At 39.4% G+C, this 18,357-nt stretch overlaps 1 protein-coding gene across 5 annotated transcripts in view; it reads right to left on the minus strand.

Annotated features, from left to right (window-relative positions):
- Nucleotides 1–2,446: 2,446 nt before the first annotated feature.
- Nucleotides 2,447–18,357, minus strand: part of MYLK4 (myosin light chain kinase family member 4) — an 82,815-nt gene continuing 66,904 nt past the window's right edge. For 3 of the 5 annotated variants that reach the window (XM_071736568.1, XM_071736569.1, XM_071736567.1), the window contains 8 exons: nt 17,196–17,305; nt 15,927–16,068; nt 13,397–13,467; nt 12,548–12,676; nt 11,868–12,020; nt 11,445–11,517; nt 9,767–9,836; nt 2,447–7,508 (listed from right to left, as the gene is read on the minus strand). In XM_071736568.1, the coding sequence (XP_071592669.1) occupies nt 9,795–9,836; nt 11,445–11,517; nt 11,868–12,020; nt 12,548–12,676; nt 13,397–13,467; nt 15,927–16,068; nt 17,196–17,305 (720 nt within the window). In that variant the 3' untranslated portion in view covers nt 2,447–7,508; nt 9,767–9,794. Of the gene's footprint in view, nt 7,509–9,766; nt 9,837–11,444; nt 11,518–11,867; nt 12,021–12,547; nt 12,677–13,204; nt 13,271–13,396; nt 13,468–15,926; nt 16,069–17,195; nt 17,306–18,357 lie in introns of those variants that run through there. The other 2 variants (XR_011724393.1, XR_011724392.1) reach the window with 2 other exon arrangements.

Below are 18,357 nucleotides of genomic sequence, written 5' to 3' on the forward strand. Positions count from 1 at the left end.
CAGGGCCAGCTCAGCACAGGAGCAGCACTGCTGGGGGTTGTGACCCTGCTGCTGGACCCAGAAGAGTCTAAAAACCACGACTGGTGGAGCAAACCCTCCAGCCCTGCCTCCCTCTGTGGTTAGCCCGTCAGAGGCAGTGGGGACAGACCCTCACACGCTGCACTCCCTGTGCCAAGGCTTTCGCTGATTTAGGACCTGGTCCAAAGAGGGTGAAGGTGCTTTTTGCTTTCTGCAAGCTTTATAGCAGGCCCTAAAGTGGCACAGCCTGGAGCTGTGAGAGCTTGGTCCTGCTCATGGACAGACAGACACTCTTGCTCCTCACTGCAGTCACCCAGAGCTGAGGCTGAGGAGGGTCTGGCCTCTCACCTCCGTATACATCACCCGCCTCCTCTCCAAGTACAAGAGGGCTTAGCTCCCAGATGAATACCTGCTCTATGCAAGGGGTGTGAATCACCCCTGATGAAGTGATTTTTTTTTCACTCCCCCCGCCTTTTTTTTTTTTTTTTTTTTTTTTCATGAGGAGGCTTCAAGAGAGAAATTTGGAAATTTCCAGTTCCTTTCCAAAAGCTTTCATTAAAACAGCCCATAAAAGCAGTCTCTGGAAACTTCAGGAGGCCTTGAAGAAAAAAAAAATAAGAATTAAAATTAAAATTCAGTTTTATTGAACAAATGGGCAGCATTGAAAGTATTCAGAAAATTAAAATTAATTTGAAAATAATTAAAAATAAGAGAAGCTTAGTGTATGTTTCCAAGTTCTGGGTAATATTAAAGTAGCATTAAAGAATTGCAAAGGAAATTTACTGTGAACAGGTGTTTGAAATAATTGGGGGAGAAAAAGGGTTGACTATTAATTAATTAAAAATTATGAATGTGCCTTGTTGGACTTTTTTCCTGTAGTCAACATATTTTTAACCACATGAACTTAGCAAACACATTTTAAAAGTGGGGAGTTGCTTTACAGACACGTACAGGGAGCTGAGTGTTATTTTATCCCCATTTATTTTATTTTTGCCAGTGGCATGCATTTAGCAGGAGCTGTTAAGAGGACAGAGGTGCCATGGCAAAGTCTTCCTCACCAGCTATAAAGCACAGACACGTTCAAGATGAAAACTCCTACGTCAGGTTTGAAGGCACTGAAAACTAAAACACAGTGACTGGTTCCAAAAAAAGGCAAATGAAGAACAAATGTATGAGGCCTGGTAATATGTAGAAACTCACTCTGAGTTTTAACCCCTGAAGATATTTGGACACCTGCTGAGCTCAGGGCCCTGTGCAGACACATCCTGGAGCCCGAGGATGGGCTCAAGATGTGGCTACGGTACCTCGGTGCTCCCAGCCCCACAGTATTGGTACCAGAAACCTCTCTGGAAGACATTTTTCAGCAGAAAGGGGAAACAAAGCTCTGGAAAGGAAAGCTTTGGAAAGGAAATCTCTCATCTACTTGCGCAGGAAGGATCCCAAGAAGGAGGCTTTACCTGAGTTGAGCAGCATGGCACTGCTGAATTGATTGGTGGTCTAGGAGCTGTCTGGAGCAGGTGTAAAGGGGACACAGCTGCATGTCCTGTGCAAACTGTTCTCTGGCCTTTTTGCTTCCTCCAGCCACAAGCTCTGCCAGACACATTGTGATGGCTCTGCTCTGGGTTGGTGAGGAGAACTGAGCTCCTCAGAGGATGAGTGTAACTCTTCAGTTGATTTAACTTACAGCTTCATCCCGAGTGTGTCTTGCTGTATGCTTAGATCCTACACCTGCAAAGCTCAGGCTTGTCAAATACAGGCTGGTAATAAATGGGTGCCTTCCAGGGTAAGAAGCCATAGCTGCTTCTCAAGCATGATGAATGCAGTCTCAAGTGCTGCAACCACGTGCTGCAGCTGCTTCCTTCTGTCTCAGCCTTTAAATTTTTAATCAGTTTTTGCTCTTGCTCTTCACTTTTTTTCACTAGCTAAACTCGTCCAGTTTAAGGTTGCTTTAATCCTGCAGGAAACACTTTCTCCAATGTCAGGCTGGTTTACAGGTCAATGAACTCCCAGAAGGATTAAGGTTAAACTGCATTCTCCAGGCAGCAAAACTGAATAATAAGCCAACAGTCAAAGTGTGACAACTCAGGGAGAAAACAGTGACACTGGGTCTCTTGAGTGATTGAGCACCAGATATTTCAGTAATCTCTTCTTTCCTCCCTACTGACCTGGTCTAAGGATTGCAGCAAGATTGTAGCCAAGAGCTCCTCAAGTCCTTGTTACTTGCACAGAGAGTTGAGGCTTTCTTAGGAGCAGTAAGTACAAGCTGTGAGCCTGAACAAACCTTCAATATAGGCCTATTTGCTTTAATGGATATTACTCTTATCTTCCTGCATCTAGAGACAGAAGCTGGGGGAAAAAAGGCCACTGTTCTGCTACTTATAAGTATAAATGACATGCACATCAAATAAAGCAAACAAAAACCCTGGAGTAAACAAAATCAGCATTTATTTCTCAGTCATCTTTTTACAAGATTGCTTCATGTTTTTCACAAAGGAACGCATACCAGAGATACAGGAGTTAATATACAACACCAGATATGCAAGCCAAAGCAATATGGTACATGAAAATCCACATTTTTTGTAAGTCAGTTTGCTCATGCCTGTCATCTAAATTCCAGGGAGGGTGCCGTGGGGTACACAAACACTAATTCTGCTGCCCCAAAATGTGATCACTAACTCTACGGACATAGCTAAATAATGCATTTACAAAGCCTTATCTCTACCAGCCTTCATCTAAGATTTGAACAGTTAGTTAGTTGTTCAGCTACCAAGCCTTCATGGAAGGTGAAACAGTCTAACATTCCTAAATGGATTCATGCAGTGTTTAGTTTTATTTAAACAAGACACAAGGACAAGTATCTCTTAGTGACCATATAAGTCAGATGCGAAGATGCAGCATCCTCCTGGAAGGAGTTTGAAGCACCAGCGTTCATTCTTCACTGCTGTGCGTTTGACACTAAGTAAAACTGCAATCATGAGCACTTACTAAGAGACCACAAGCTAAGAATTGTCCTGCTAACTGGTGGGGCCAGGGAAGGGCATGGGATGTTTCCAGGCCCCCATCAGTGTAGAAGAGCTGGCAAACTCTCATTTTTCTTGCAATTCCTGCTGGTGGGGTCCCTTTTGGTGAAACAGGCTAACAGTGATTGGTAATGTCAGCATTAAGTTGAAGATGCCAAAATACCTTGATTCTTACTGCACTAAGTTAGCCACTGCTGAAAAAAACTGACTCCTTGGCTGCTAAAAAATTAAGTTTCTCTTTATTCTTAGTGGTCAAGATTGGTGCCAAATCGAATTTGTTTGTTTGTTTGTTTGTTTGTTTTGTTTGGGGTTTTTTTTGGGTGGTGGGCTCTCTCACATCAAAAAAAGGTGGACCTTATTTAATTCTATGGAGATTGACTGTTATTCCTGGTTGGGATCAAGTTAAAGCAGAATTTAGCTTTGGCTTTAACTTTATTCAGCTTCTAACATGAGGAGGAATATGAAAGAGAAATTAAGAAGCAGCTTCTGTTGTAATCTCCAGAGTGGATTATCACAGTTTGCCAATGGCTTATGCTGTGAGGGTACTCAGGAAAGCAACCGTCTGCAGGTGCTTACAAACATGGATAGGACAGCATGAACATCTTTCTGCAGTATTTTTAAGCATTTCAGATGTTCAACATGTAAAAGGAGTTGTAAAGCCACTGGTGTCCCATCTTGAACCAATCAATTTGCTTCTAACTCTGATGATAATGTTAGGCTACTTTGGTGTATCTTGGGCAAAAGTCTCAGAGATCTTCTCTAGCTCAGTCTCTCCACTGCATCCATAGAAATGTGAATGACAGTGTTCTAATTCCTGTAAGCACCAGGTGAGAGCTGTCTTTCAGTGCCTGACAAGTGAAGTCATGCTTTTCTGAGTACAGTTACATATGAGACCACTGAAAAGAGTAACTTCCCACAGGTCATCCCTGCAGAACAACCCCTGTGCAATGTTACTGCTAGAGCTGCTTTTCTAAAGAGAAAGCCCTCTGCCTTTTCCAAGTCCAGTTGGGAGCCTGTGTGCAAATGTGAGGGCCAAATCATCACCTAGTGTAAATCACTACCTTCCCATTACATGGCCTTTAATTTTCACATGTTAGGAAGAATACAACAGCGTATAACAGATCAAATACTGCATCTTGAGACTCTATCATGCCACCACAATTGATATATCTGTATCACTTTTGCAGCATCTCTGACTGTCTGTGGATGTGCAGTTCAATAGAGTACCAGCAGCTAGGACAGTGCCTTTCACACCCAAACCTGGTGGCAAGCACAGCAATTCAGTTTGCAAATTAAATTGCATAAACCAAGAAGCAACAAAAATTATAATAAACAAACTCACAGAGATGCAGCTGACTTGTTAGATCCTAGTTAACTTACTATTACCTAGTAGAAAATAAATAACGTGTTAAAACAAATAATTTAATATAACAGTCTCTAGCTATTTATCATCACAGAATGTATTTAAGGAAAACAGAACCAAAAACCAAACTTTCAAACATACACACACACACACACACACACACCCCAGCATGATGCTCAAAGTGCATTGAGACAGAATTAGAAAACCACCAAAAAAAAGAAGCTATGTCAAGTTATTATTTTTTAAAAATTACAACAACCAAAAAAAGACACAAATAAGCATCTCTGGAGACATTTTTCTCAGGCACACCACTAAGGATACCAGTGATAATTCCACAGCAGTGTAACTTTTTTACCCTTAATAATGATAATAACCTCAGTAATGTGTCTTCCTTTTGACCTGGGGCTGCAGATCTTGAGTCTACGGGACAATAACAAGAAGTATGCTTAGGAGTTTTTCCTCCTCTGCCAGATGCCTGCAGGTCCAATCTTGTGCTGACCACTGGGCACCAAATGGCACCTTCAGTCACTGTCAAGACTCGCTCAGTCCAACCTCCTCCATCTGTCCCCACCTCAACTTCACCCCCCACTACAGGATTTGCTCTAAGGAGGAAAAAGTGAGGCAATTGACAGACTGTAACCATCACTATCCGTGTTAGTAAGAAAAAGAATTACATCCCATGAGCATCTGAGCACACTGCCCTGTTGCACAAGCAAGGGGTTAGTGAGGAGCACTCTCTTCAGCTCATGCCTTCTGAAAGAGCCTGGACTACAAAGTGTGTGAAATATGGCAAGCTCCTCCACCCTCCCTTGTAATTCCTCTGTGTGTGTATTTCTGACAGAGTGCTGTACAGATGAACTCTGCTGATGTGCATAACAGTGGCCCATTCTCCCACAGCTCCTAGAGGATTTGTGTCTGACACAGTGCAACACACACGGGGCTGATCTTTGTGGCATTAAGCTCACAATTAATACTCAGGTGTATGTATGTACCCACAAATGATTAATCTACTTAATTCAACTGAGCAACAAAGCAGATAAGACTGTAGTCACACTATTACTTTAGTATAGTTAATAAGATTCAAAATGACATGCAATTTATTCATACCCATATAAATCTACCACAGGAAAAACAGAACTCCCAACTCAGTTCTACAATACTGGCACTAAAATGCATGATGAGATCTTGTCATTCCAAAGTGGTCTGCTGCATTTCTGTCTGATCGTTCAGTTGTTTACTGTACAATACCTACAACACCCTGAAGGTAGTCAGAACAGGAGTGGGAACTCCAGTACAAACAGAAAGGTAGCTTTTCTATTTATTTTGCACAGAAACACAAATAATGACTAAAAATAAGCAGCCCAGTTTCTATCTAAAAGTCATATGCTTGTTTTCTTGCTTTGAGACTGCTTAGTTTTCTCCCGAAGAAACTTTAGTAAAATTTGACTTTAGTTAAGACTACAGATAAGGATTTGAAGGTGGCAGTACTCTACATGGTATCAGAGTTATGTGGTGAACCATTGTGTGATAGTAGATATGGGTCTTCTAGACTTGCGACAACTAGTACAGCAAATCAGTATTTTTTAGGTTTCACATCTGTAAGAAGCCCTATTCATTTACAGGAGTAGTCATAAAAGACCTACTACAATGGCTTTAAACGTTGGATCAAACCGGTTGTACAGAATGTCATGGCCATCCCATTAAAGAGCCCCTTTTATTTCCATATGAATGCTACCCAGAAAGGACAAAGGTATGAAAAACAATTCGCTGGGTAGTGATGAATAATACTGTTATGTCTTTATGTTGATCCCACCAAAAAAAAAAAAAAAAAAAAAAAAAAAAGAAGACATCATTTAAATACAAATACACGTGAAATGTATAGATATCTATGTAGAGATATCTATGGTAGGGTGTAGTTTGATCAGAACTAGATTAACCAAAGAAAATCTGAAGGCACCAGAATATGCCAGCATCACTGAAAAAAACACTCAATATACTTTGCATTTATGTAGTTCTGAAACCAAGCAGTCAGAAAGCCCTATACAGCAGGGAGTGTGTCTCATTATTGTAACCTCACAGACAAGGTGCAAGTAAGACTCAGATTCATTTAACAATGAGCCACACTCAAACAATCTTGGGCAAAGAATTCAGCCATTCCCACTTACAGGTTTTCATCTAGTTCAGAATCAGAAAGGGTTGGAAGCAAGATAAGAAAAGAAAACTTGAGAAAAACAGATTTTCATTTGGGCCTGTTCCTGGAGGTTATAGTGAGCAGACTGACTCTTTGCCAAGGGTCTCAATCAGTCCTATTAGCATTAAACAAATTAGCTGGTATAAAATCACTCTGTTAAAATAATTCCAAATTATACTTGTATATTGGAAAACAGAGACTGCATGGGTACAAATGAATAGTGCCTTGTTTTCTTTCTTGCTTAATTAATCCAGGTGTATTTAAAATGAACAGTAATTCATCAGGCTAAAAAATCCTAAAATGCATCATATCACAGTTGCAGCAAATTCACCTATGTGCAAGGAAAGCTTCATTTTTCACTTCCACTGGTGTTACATTAACATAACTACCTTTGGTTGAGTTAATCCTTAGCTCATTTTAGTGTGACAGGAAAAACAAACTTCAAATCTTCTACATAAGGCAGCTTTAAATTGGCTGCTGTTTAAAAAAATTAAAATTATTTGACTCCAGTGTCAAATCAACCTTGCAAATATAACACAGTGACAGACTGTCCTCTGGGCTGAGATGAGTAACAGTCAATTTAACCTGATAATTTGAACCCTAAGGAGCTTTTGATAAGTAAATGAGGGTATAAGACAAGACAGAGAAAAATTCGTTATGAATCCAAGCTAGTGTAGCATTCCCAGACACGGAGAAAATGGTGTTCCAGAAGAAACACCTTCCTGCAAACTGAAGAAATACTTTCCTTCTTTCAACAGCTGAACAGAGAAGAAGCAGCTCAGCAATGCTGGAACTTGTCCTGCAGCTAAAGTGCTGTTGGTCCATTTAGAAGTCTCGGTTCATGGCAGGGGGGTAAAGCACCAAGACTGCTGATATTTTTGATTCTCTTAGCAGCAGTAACCACACAGCAGCTTTTCTGCAAAATAAACAAAACAAGAATCCAGTTAATTCAGCAGTATAGTTTTTTTTTTATTTGGTTAAGCATTCTAGGGCAACCGCATGGTGGTTTCTTTGTGCATAAGGAAAAGAAAGCAGAGGTGAAGCTTCTTGCTTACAAAGGGTTCTTGCAGCAGCCACCTTACTTGTGAGATGTTTTATACAATATTAAAAAGACAAAGCCTCTTTGTTAGGTGGAGAAACAGTCCTGGAGGTCCCTCTTAAAATGCAGTAAGTCTACTTTTTTTGCCTCTTTTGTCATACAGATCACAGGCCATGTTGCAAACCTCTCCATTTATTTGTGCTACCACTGCAAGCATTTATAAAGCCAGGTCTAAATCAACTGGCACTTGAGTGTATTATTTTGGGTTGAACGTGGTAACAATACTACTTGCCTGATAAAAATAGCTAAAGGGATTCTTGAAAAACAAAGCACTGCTATGACTTTAGATCCACTCGTTAAGTAAACTCAAATAAACTCCATAAAGAAAAACACACGCAGAGGAAATAACACTGCAAAAGCCAAAACCAGGTTTTCCTCCAGGTTAGATCACGGGTAGGTTACTATGTTACAAAGCTATAAAAAATTCATTTAAGAATAATTTTTTACTGCTGCTGGACAGTCAATTTATCACAAAGTTGGTTGTAAAAGAAAACCGTGTAATACAGTGCTTCCTGAATTAGAGAATTTTCACCATTTGGTTGCTGTGCAGTTATGGCTTGAAATGGAAGATAGATAAAAAACACTAATCCTGTAACAAGTCAGGCAAACCTCTTTAGAAAACTACTGTGCAGAGGTACACAGGTAAGTGGACCAAAGCTTCATGTATCTGTCCCAGCACCAGTGAAGTGAGGGTAAATGGTGAGAATCACAAAGAGGTTACTCATTCCCACTGGATTCCTACCACTGAAGTTGATGCTCAGACATTAGCATATCACAAAGTTATGTGGCTTCAGAGAACAAGCGGGATATAATAATGGAACCTTAGTCCTCACTGACCTCCAGTGTATCCTGGAAAGGTAGCTTCAAGTCCCCAAGATGGCTCATTTAAATATCATTAACTTCTGTGTAACTACACTGCACTGCATCTGGTCTAACCTTAGTTAGTCAAAACAGAACAAAAATTTCAACCTCTTACAATACACTCTTTTTAACATGTTTCTCAACCAAAACTGTTGCAAACAAAACCCAGTACATCACTTGCCCTACCAAGGTGCTGATGGATGATGGCAGTATTAAAAGCTTGCTTGTGGTAAAAAGTGGACTACCTGTATTTTGGCATCCTTAGTGCTGGTCGTGACGCATGAAAAAGGAAGTGGTTTGCAGTGTGTGTGTTCTCAGCCTCATTCACTTCCTGATCCCCCTGAGTTTTGCCCAGAGATGCCCTCAGAGCCTTTAGGTGGTTCCCATGGTCCTTCAACAGAGGCACCAACTTCTGGGGTAGTGGGTAAAAGGGGCTGTGGGAACTGGTGTGCTGGTTTGTGGAGATGCTGTACTGCCTGAGGCAGCCTGATTTCAAAGTGGCTGAGTGAGTATGATTTGGTTAAAGACCAGAGACAGAACAAGAGAGCAGACTTGAGCCTCCCTGATTGCCAGGGAAGAAAACCAAGCCAGCCTGAGAACCACTAATGAAGTGTTTTGTAATTAAAGGGCAAAGAGAGGGAGGACAGAGAGAGATGCTCTGTCAAAGTTGTTTGGGTCGCTACAGGCTAAAGGGGCAAAGAAGTGCTCTGTCAGAATTGTGTCCTAAAAGCTGTGGAGCAGCTTCTTTGGGACACCTCACTTTCATTTCACAACACCTAGTGGAGCTGCCCTGAGGGTCTGGCCCGTGCCTTTGCAAAAAGTAATTACTTTTCATATTTCTACCCTTTTTAAACCATACTCCTAACCACAGCATGAAAACCTGGAAGCTTTCAACACTGAAAAATTATTGGGTGAAATCCTGCCCCATGAGGGCCAGTGGGAGCATAACTATTCACTCTAAAATTGCCATGCTTTGCAGCACATGTGGCCCCATATATATGATTTTTTTTTTTTTTTTTCACATTGCTATGACTTGGTATAAGTCTTAGGGCCAGTTCACGTTCTGAAGGCTTTTCAAACAGCAGGGATGGTAGTGGTGAATACAGTTTGGATTGAACACTCTGGACCATGCAAGGTTTTCAGCTGCCCACTGATCTCTTCTGCAGGGGCTGCAGTATTTATATCTGAAGAAAAGCTTGGGACCCAAAACGAACCTTCTGTTTGGCAGTTCCTTCGGAGAGGTTATTGAGCTGGGGATGCTTTGGACACAGCTTTGGCGTCCCTCTAGGGGAAAAGAAAAACAAAAAAAGAAAGAAAGATGCCATTATTGGACCACAAATAGAAGATCAATCACATCTCACCTCTAGTTAAAGCAGTGGCAGAACACCACAACATAAGCACGTTTAGTTAAGCTTTTTTTGTAAAGCACAAGAAGTATGAACAAAAAATACCAGGAGGGGAGCTACAAAGAGTGACAAGATCTGTAAGGCTTCTATTAGGGTAGAGTTTCCCCAGGAGAAAACTGGTGATAGGATGAAGCACAGCATGTAAGCAGCCCATGTTCTTGCAGCATTTGGAAAAGACAGCCTGTTCCCCAGCTGCATAATCAGAGACTCTCGAGAGCTCGATGAGAGGAGTCAAATTTTACCTATGAAACCCTCTGAAGAAATACTTACCTCTGAAAAATTCTCTTGGGTTTACTGTTAAGGCACACTTATAAACCATCTAATAATCTCAGGGCCATTGTTGTTCTGGGAGATTATACTGCGAACTAAATTTCAGTGAAAGATATAATAATTTTTTCGTTGTTACTATTTCCCATTTTTTACTGCTTCTTACTATCCTTACTCTTTATAATGGGAACATCTCACAAGGACTGAGCTGTCAAGACACTACTCAGTCCATCCTGCTCAGAACACAACACACCATCCCATAAGCAGAGCTACTTCTGCTTTCTTATCATCATAATCTTTGTTCTTACCCTAATAAGATTACTTTATCAATTAATAATATGGTCTCTTAATTCTCAATGATGTCTGTAGTTCAAAAGCACCTTGACATATACATCCTAGGCAATATGATAGAATTTTATTTAACATGGATGTGCTTTGACTGCAAAGGAGGAAGTTAATATTGCACTTCAAATAATGTAAAAATTCTGAAACCTGCTTAAAATTATCTTCTCATGAGCCACTGAGCCACTGAGTGGACTCACTTAGATTCAGACAATAAACAGCTCAACAGTGTGAATCTCCCACACTGGCTGACTACTTAACAGAGGAATACTCAGAATTGTTTAAAATCTTGGTTTTAAAAAAGCTGATCCTCCAACTCAGCCCGGTGGAATTGTTCATGTGAACAAACAACTCCTTCTTTTGTACTGACCACTAAGCTGGGTAGTGAAGGGGCAGGAAGGGGCTTAAGTACAAAGATGCGCACTGGCAGAAACTCCACACTCTGTTGGGAAAGATATCCCTTGGGATAAGATAGGATGAAACCCAGCAGCACTCATGGGGAACTTCAGAAGAGCCTGAAAGTGTTTTCAAGGCAGGAAGCAGAACCAACCCCAGCTGGAAAGCTCTTTTCATATGGTAATTCAGCGCTCATTTTGTAAATAGTCTTTTGCTAAGAAATGGATCCACTTCACAACACACAGCAACTGCACGACTATATATTTCTTCCCCAGACATGCAAGAACTGATGAGCAAGTGTGAGCATGCAAATCATACCAGCTCATTAAAAGCAAAGGGACACACGTGACTCACAGCGGCAAGAAGCACAGCAGCAAGGAGAACTCAAAAACAAATAAGAAGGTCAAAGCAAATAGTGATTTGGCAACAAAAGGAGGCAACAGCAGATCTACAATGCACGAGGATATTCAAATTTAGGGACCTGAAGTCTGCAGTGGAGCTTGTGGTCTGATAACCATGGATGTTTTAAGGCAGCAGTTGCACTTATTCTCCAGCTAAAGGAAAACCAGAATGCGATTAAGTGTTTTTCCTAGAATCTTACAATTCAACAATTACCTCCTACAGGTCATGTTCTGCCATCATACCATGCTGTCATTTCAGGACACTGGCCAGATGGCAGATAATCCATAAAGTTATGTTCAGTTTCACAGCAAAAATACATTCAGGTAACTTCAGATCATTTTGTGGAGATAATGAATAACATCAATGAAGGGCTATCACAATATTTTAAGTGGATGTAAAACACTTTGATAAGTCATGATAGTTCTGCAAGGGAGCAATACAAGTGACACAACCATGACACAACAGCATAGAATGCATATTTAATAATACAGGGTTTATATACCATTTCTCCTTGATGAGAAGCTTTGAGATGAAATCTTTGGCCTGATCAGAAACATCTCGAAATTCCTCATCTTCAAAATCCCAGCTACAGGACAGGATATTGTTGAGGGTCTCATTGTCATCATCACCCAAAAAAGGAGACAATCCACTGAGGCTAAAGTTTAAAAAAAAAAAATAATGCTCAATCTTCCTGTCCTTCCCCTTTCTGTATGTGATATCCGATGCACCACCTATGATTGTTCTGTCACTCCTGGACCACCTTGTAGCATATTATTGTCTAAGAAAGTCTCCAGACCAGTTCCATTCTCTCTTCTATTTACATATTCAAATAATCACTCTTCTTCTCTAACAAACCAAGCATTACTCTTCATGGTAGGTTACATTTTCTATATATTTTCTATACCTCTCACCACCTTTGCACATACCTACAAGGAACTTACCAAACAGCCTACATTATCATGGAACTGAGACACTCCTGGAAGATGTACAATGAAACAAAGAAGAAAAGTTCATGGTGATTGGAAAAGAGGATAGATTACTGAATATGGATTTTGAAAAGAAGACTGTATTTTCTATTTTGAATAGAGATTTTGCCAATCTTCTAGTATAAGAACTAATTTGGAACACTGACATAGTTCAAACTAGCAACAGCTTACAAAGCATATACTGAATCCTACTTACAGCATAAAAGTAATGACTCCTAGACTCCACATGTCTGTAGAAAAGGAGACAAAGTCATAATTCACAACTTCAGGAGCAAGAAATTCTGGAGTCCCAAAGTTAACTCGAAGTTTTTCCCTGGGTTTATACCTATGAAATAGAGACATTGACAGAGACCATCAACTACAGCTCTCATTAAAGTTGAATAATAAGTTGTCTAGCACTTAAGAGGGATTTCAGAAGCATACAGGAAATTCAGTAGGAAAATAAGGACAGAGAGAGGCACAAAGTACAAATATGTATACACATATATAGAATGAAAACTGTTTGCAAGCTTTGTATCATACTTCAGGGCAAAACACAGCTGCTGTACAAAGGAATTTCAATGACTCCTTAAGAGCCACTGTTACCGTCCTTTTGGGACTTCTGTATGATAGGCATGGAATTTTTACTTAGTAAATATTTCATTGAAGTTATGGTACCAAAATAATCTAGAAAGTAATACAGCATGGGACAGATTGTAACAGCCTTTGATGGTCTCTCATACTTTCTTTTGAAGAATCTCATAACATTGCAGACAGCAGATCAGACAAGATCTACCACTGGTTTTGTCCATTTTTGCTGTTCCAGGATACTTATGTGCATCACTACTGAATCAGTCCTCTCTAAACCTCCTACCTGAAATAAGGCTTCAAAGCAAATCTTTTTTATTCAGCTCCAATTCCTCATTAAAAGATATCCCTGCTTAAGAGAGATACATTAAATTTGTCAATAGGAGACGGTTATGTATCAGACATGTCACTGTAGAGATGTAATTTGTTTTAGTTGTTTCCTAATTCATTTACAATTAGCAAGAATACATGCACATACCTTCTTGCCAATCCAAAATCAATAATTTTTATTTTATTTGTTGCTCGGTTTACACACAGGATATTCTCAGGCTGATAAGAGAAACCAAAAAACACTTTAATGAGAAAAACAACATGAATGATTGGGATTTAAGCAGACAGCAGACATAAAAACACTAAAAACACAGAATATTTCTCATAAGCACCTTTTGCTTTCCTTCTTGGTCAGATTTCTCTGCCTGGATACACACCCCAGCTGTCACACAGAATTTGGGGTCATGTGTTGTGCTTTGCAACTACTTTTTCTTCTCCTTGGTTTTTGATTTGACAAAAAGCAGCAGTACAGATAAATAATTCATTAGGGGGAGATGGACAGAGAGTGCAGATTTCCAAAGAAAGATTTCAGAAGGCTGATACTATGATTTTACAGACCTTAATAAGCTAACACTGATTTTAAAAGTAAAATAAATAACATCAAATATAACATAAAATAACATAAAGTGCAAAATTAAATTATATTATATTAAAATAAATTAAATTAAATTTGGAGGGCTTTGAAGTTTATCTTACAGCTTTAAGTTTTTGAGTTCATTAATGTTCTGGCAGCAACTGACTGAACACTGGTATATTAAGCTAGTCACATCTACTTAATGCTTTTCTCAGATATTTTAGCAAAAAGTAGGATTCACAGGTTGAATCCCCCTGGTTTTTCATGAGGCCAAATGTTGTTCTTCACTTTTCTGGCAGGAATCCATTAACTTCCTAGAATTTCTCCTAATTTATACAGAGGGGCTGAGACCAGAATTTGGCCAATTGTCTATGAAATGTAAATACCTAAGGGAGAGTATCATATTCACTGCCAGCAGTTTTATAACTACTTTGTCTTGTTGCACATTGAGTCCTCTTTGAAACAAAACAGCCCTCAACACTTAAAACATTAGTTAACCTTTGTCACCATTACTAATTCATTTTACATGTAGGATTTCTAATCACCATAGGACTTTTGAACACCGTATGTCCATAGGTTCTGAAGTCCTGGATGATTATGGTCAGGATTATTTTCTTACTATTTCAAGCTTTCTTCCCCAAACCCATCTGTCACTGACAGCAATCTTTAAAGAAGCAAGAGACAAGGGAGAAGCCCTAGCTGTCAAGCAAATGAAAAGAGGTCTGGGAAGAATTTCTTGGACTGTACAGACATCTTTTTGTCAGCACTTTGACCTCACGTTAAAACTGTCTCCAAGAACATAATTAATGTGTCTTAAAGAACCATTTGAACTTCTGCTTGACAGGTTTCTAGGTAACTAGATGTTTATAAAGAAAATGAAAAGTGAGTCTGGTCATTGGTTAGCAACTGAAGCAGGCCCCAAAAAGCACCTCCTCATTTGCAAAACCACTGCAATAATATATACACTAACAACATTAAAGATGCACTATATTAACTCAATTATTGCAAGCCAAAAACAGCAGTCAAAACAAAAACCTCACTAAAGAGAAAACCATCTTGTTCACTTTTAGGTTTTTTTGCTTTGTTGCAAGGCTCAGGAATCACTAGAAAGCTTTACAGTCAGTCATAAAACTTAAGATATCATCCCCTTTTATTCCTGCACTAAAGAGAGGTAAGAAACAAGTCTACATGAATAAAGAGCTGGGTTAAGGGAGAAAGAGCCAGATCAAATGTACAGTGTGATGAAAAAAATACCTTGACAACAAATGTCTTCTAAAGGGTGACAACAACTAACCATCAGTAGTCAACCAAAGTAACAATGTGCAGTCAGTGCATTTGTTTCTAAAAAGAAGTCAGGGAAACTTTTTGTGTGTATAGCAGAATGGTTCAGATAACTAAGCAAGCAAATGGCAAAGAATCTGCTACCTCCCTCTGGGCATTCAGCTGCACTAGCAGCTATTGCCTAACCCAACACAGTTGTATTGTATATGTTACATCAGCCACTGACCATTTTTCTTTCTTTTGTTTTAGAAGGTACATTTTAATTAATTTCCCCTTAAGCTGGCTATCTACTGATGCCTTTTCATGACCATAACAGTGTAGTGTAGTCCTCAGAAACATGGGCAGGGGCTCCACTGATTCTCAATGACCCATGAATTTAGTTCCACTCTCTCATGCACTGGTTTGTGCTTTGCAAAAAATGGAGGTTACTCCTATTTGTTGGCTGATGTGTAAAACAGAGACCTTGTGCAGCTGAATATAAAAAAAAAAAAAAAGAAATTGCCTAACATCTTGAGATCCAGACCAAAACAGAAAATATGGGTTATTTGCAGTCAGCTGCTGACTTTCTGTGAAACCAGTGTGTGTAAAATCCAAGCACTCTGAGGCTTGATGATATATGACCACAGTTCTCATCTAATTTACTTAACCCTGTAGCAATTTAACTGATCTAAGTGTGGTTAAAATAAATACACATTGGTTTAGGAAAGCAGAATGAGCCCTTTGTTGTTTCTGCCGTGGGATTCTGCTAAGCTGTATGGCCTACCATTAAAAACAACAATTTCCACTGCTGTCATGGCACAAAACATATATCTCTATTCTCTACCTTGAGATCCAAATGAAGAATGTACATTTGGTGCATGTACTGAATTCCCTCGCAGATCTGTTTTATGAATAAGATAGTATCCATCTCTGTCAAATTGTAGTTTTCATCAATAATTCTTTCAAATAACTCTCCTCCTTCCACACTGGTGAGAGAAAGACAATGAAGCGGTGACAAAGTTGAAATCCAATCCCATGCAGTTAGCTTAACACAGATTTTGTACTATTGACTATATTAATCATTCACAATCAAGTTGAGTAAGGTGGGTCTGCAACCTGAGCTTGTTCTCTGATTGAACTTTCCAAGAACTGGATTCTGATGCACACTGCCCTGAACTTCTTCAAGGTCTGACAGTCCATCCTCCCATCCACTGATAAGTAGGAAAGTCTTGAAATGTGTACGCGATGCTGTCTCGAGTCAACATTTTTTACCAGTGAAATTAATGAAGCCACATCAAAAACCAAGACAACATGCTAAAGAATCTGCATTTAAATCTGTGGTCTCCTCCCACAGACTTTCAGAAGTGCACGACCCAAAACTATCTAAACTATCTAAAGTCAACAAAAATTACTTCTTCATTTCAGAATGTCTCCAGCTTACCCATTCATAGCTATGCAGACATTTACCTTTTGCCATATGTTAATCTTGCCGATCAAGTTCAGAGACTACAAGAATGTCCAGAATAACCAAGCTCACTGAACTTTGAATCTTCTTCCATGCCTTTCAGTATCTTAGTTATGCCTTTTATGGCTTTCTTCAGACAACACCTGTTTAACCTGACTGTAAGTTTGGTTCCTAATTAGTCTAATAAACCAGCATTAAAAAAAAAAACAATACAGGTTTTCCATTCAGGTACCCAGTGTAAGGATTAGGCATAACACCTAAAGCTGGCTTCTCTTTGGTGTAAGATGTCTTCTCATTTGTCTCACAGACTGGAGATACTCTAAGATATCTGTTTCTTGGCTGACAAAAACAGAAATTTCAAATGAAGGAGAAGATGCATAACACAGCTCTATCTTCAGATGAAGCAGCAGCTTTACTACACCAGTAATGTGGCACATCACTGGGAAAATGCATAAATAACTGAATGCAAAAATATTTCTCTTAAATTCTGCTTTTTTTTGGTTTTTTTGGTTTTGTTCTTGACATCATTCATATGTTCTTTCCACCTATAAGATGCTCTATTTCTAATTTCAGGAGAAATTAAGATGGATATTGACAATTCTAATAAAAGTGGTAAACGCAGAAAGGGAAAGAAAAGAAAACACTTACTATTCCATGACTAGGACAATGTTATATTTTGATTCAAAGGCATCATACAGTTGGATGAGGTTCACATGATTCAGCTGGTTCATAATATTGATTTCATTCTTCACTTCATCCTGTAAAGAGTCATCAATATTGTTTAAGAAGCCTTTTCTCTAGGAAAACTACATGAAACAGGAATATAGTTTGAACTAAACAGTTACATTATCTCCAAGTTTTCATGGCAACCAACTCATGGCAACCAAATTCAGTTTCCTTTGTTTGTTTCTGCAGTGGTAGATGTCATGGCTATAGGAGCTACAAGACTGAATTTATAGCTTAAGTGAGGGACTGCCTCAGTAGTAAGCAATTTGGAGGGAAAAGAAAGGGGAAAGTCCATATGAACAAGCTGTAAAGAAAAGAGAGATGCAGAATAGGACTTGGTCCAACCAGCAGTAGGTATACAAAAATCAAGCAGTTTCTGAAAAGTCCAGGACACTCCTCAAAACCTCCCTTTGTAGTCAGGGGAGCGACTGGTCACTCTACTCAGCCAAACTATTTTAGACATGCACTTCAGGATGGGCTGAATCAATCTCTGGTGGTGCCAGCCTCCCTCCACTGACTATTAGGGGATTCTGGGTGATCAGCTTGGCCACAGCTACACCTGTCAAACAAGGCATGCTATGCATGTCTTTCCTGTGACAGCAAGCCCCAGATGGCCAAGAGGTTTGCAAAACAGGCCAGACTAATTCTCCTTATACATATATGAGGAGAAGACATTCTCCTGATGTCAGGAGCCCAAATCATGCCTTGTATCAGGATCCCTCACAGTGACACAAAGCCATTGGAACAAAAGCTACAGTGTGCTTGGGAGGAAATATGCTATACCACAAACCTGTCATGTCTTTAGCATTAAAGAAAACACCAGTAGAATTAACAGGGGAAAAAAAAAAAAAACAAAACAAAAAAAAAAAAAAAAAACAAACAAAAAAAAAAACCAAAGAAACATAAAGAGCTGAAAAGTAAGTTGCAAAAAAAAGAAGTTTAAAAAAAAAGGAAAATGCAAAAAGAGGATGCTGATGAGTTACTAGAAGTTCTGGGGGAGAAGGGAAACAGAACTATAATAAATGGGTGTGGTGGTTTGTCAGCCTCTTGGGCATGGTTAATTGTATAGCTGAAGAACAGTGTG

This window comes from Heliangelus exortis, chromosome 2 (assembly GCF_036169615.1).
Source record: "Heliangelus exortis chromosome 2, bHelExo1.hap1, whole genome shotgun sequence".
Lineage (NCBI taxonomy): Eukaryota > Metazoa > Chordata > Aves > Apodiformes > Trochilidae > Heliangelus > Heliangelus exortis.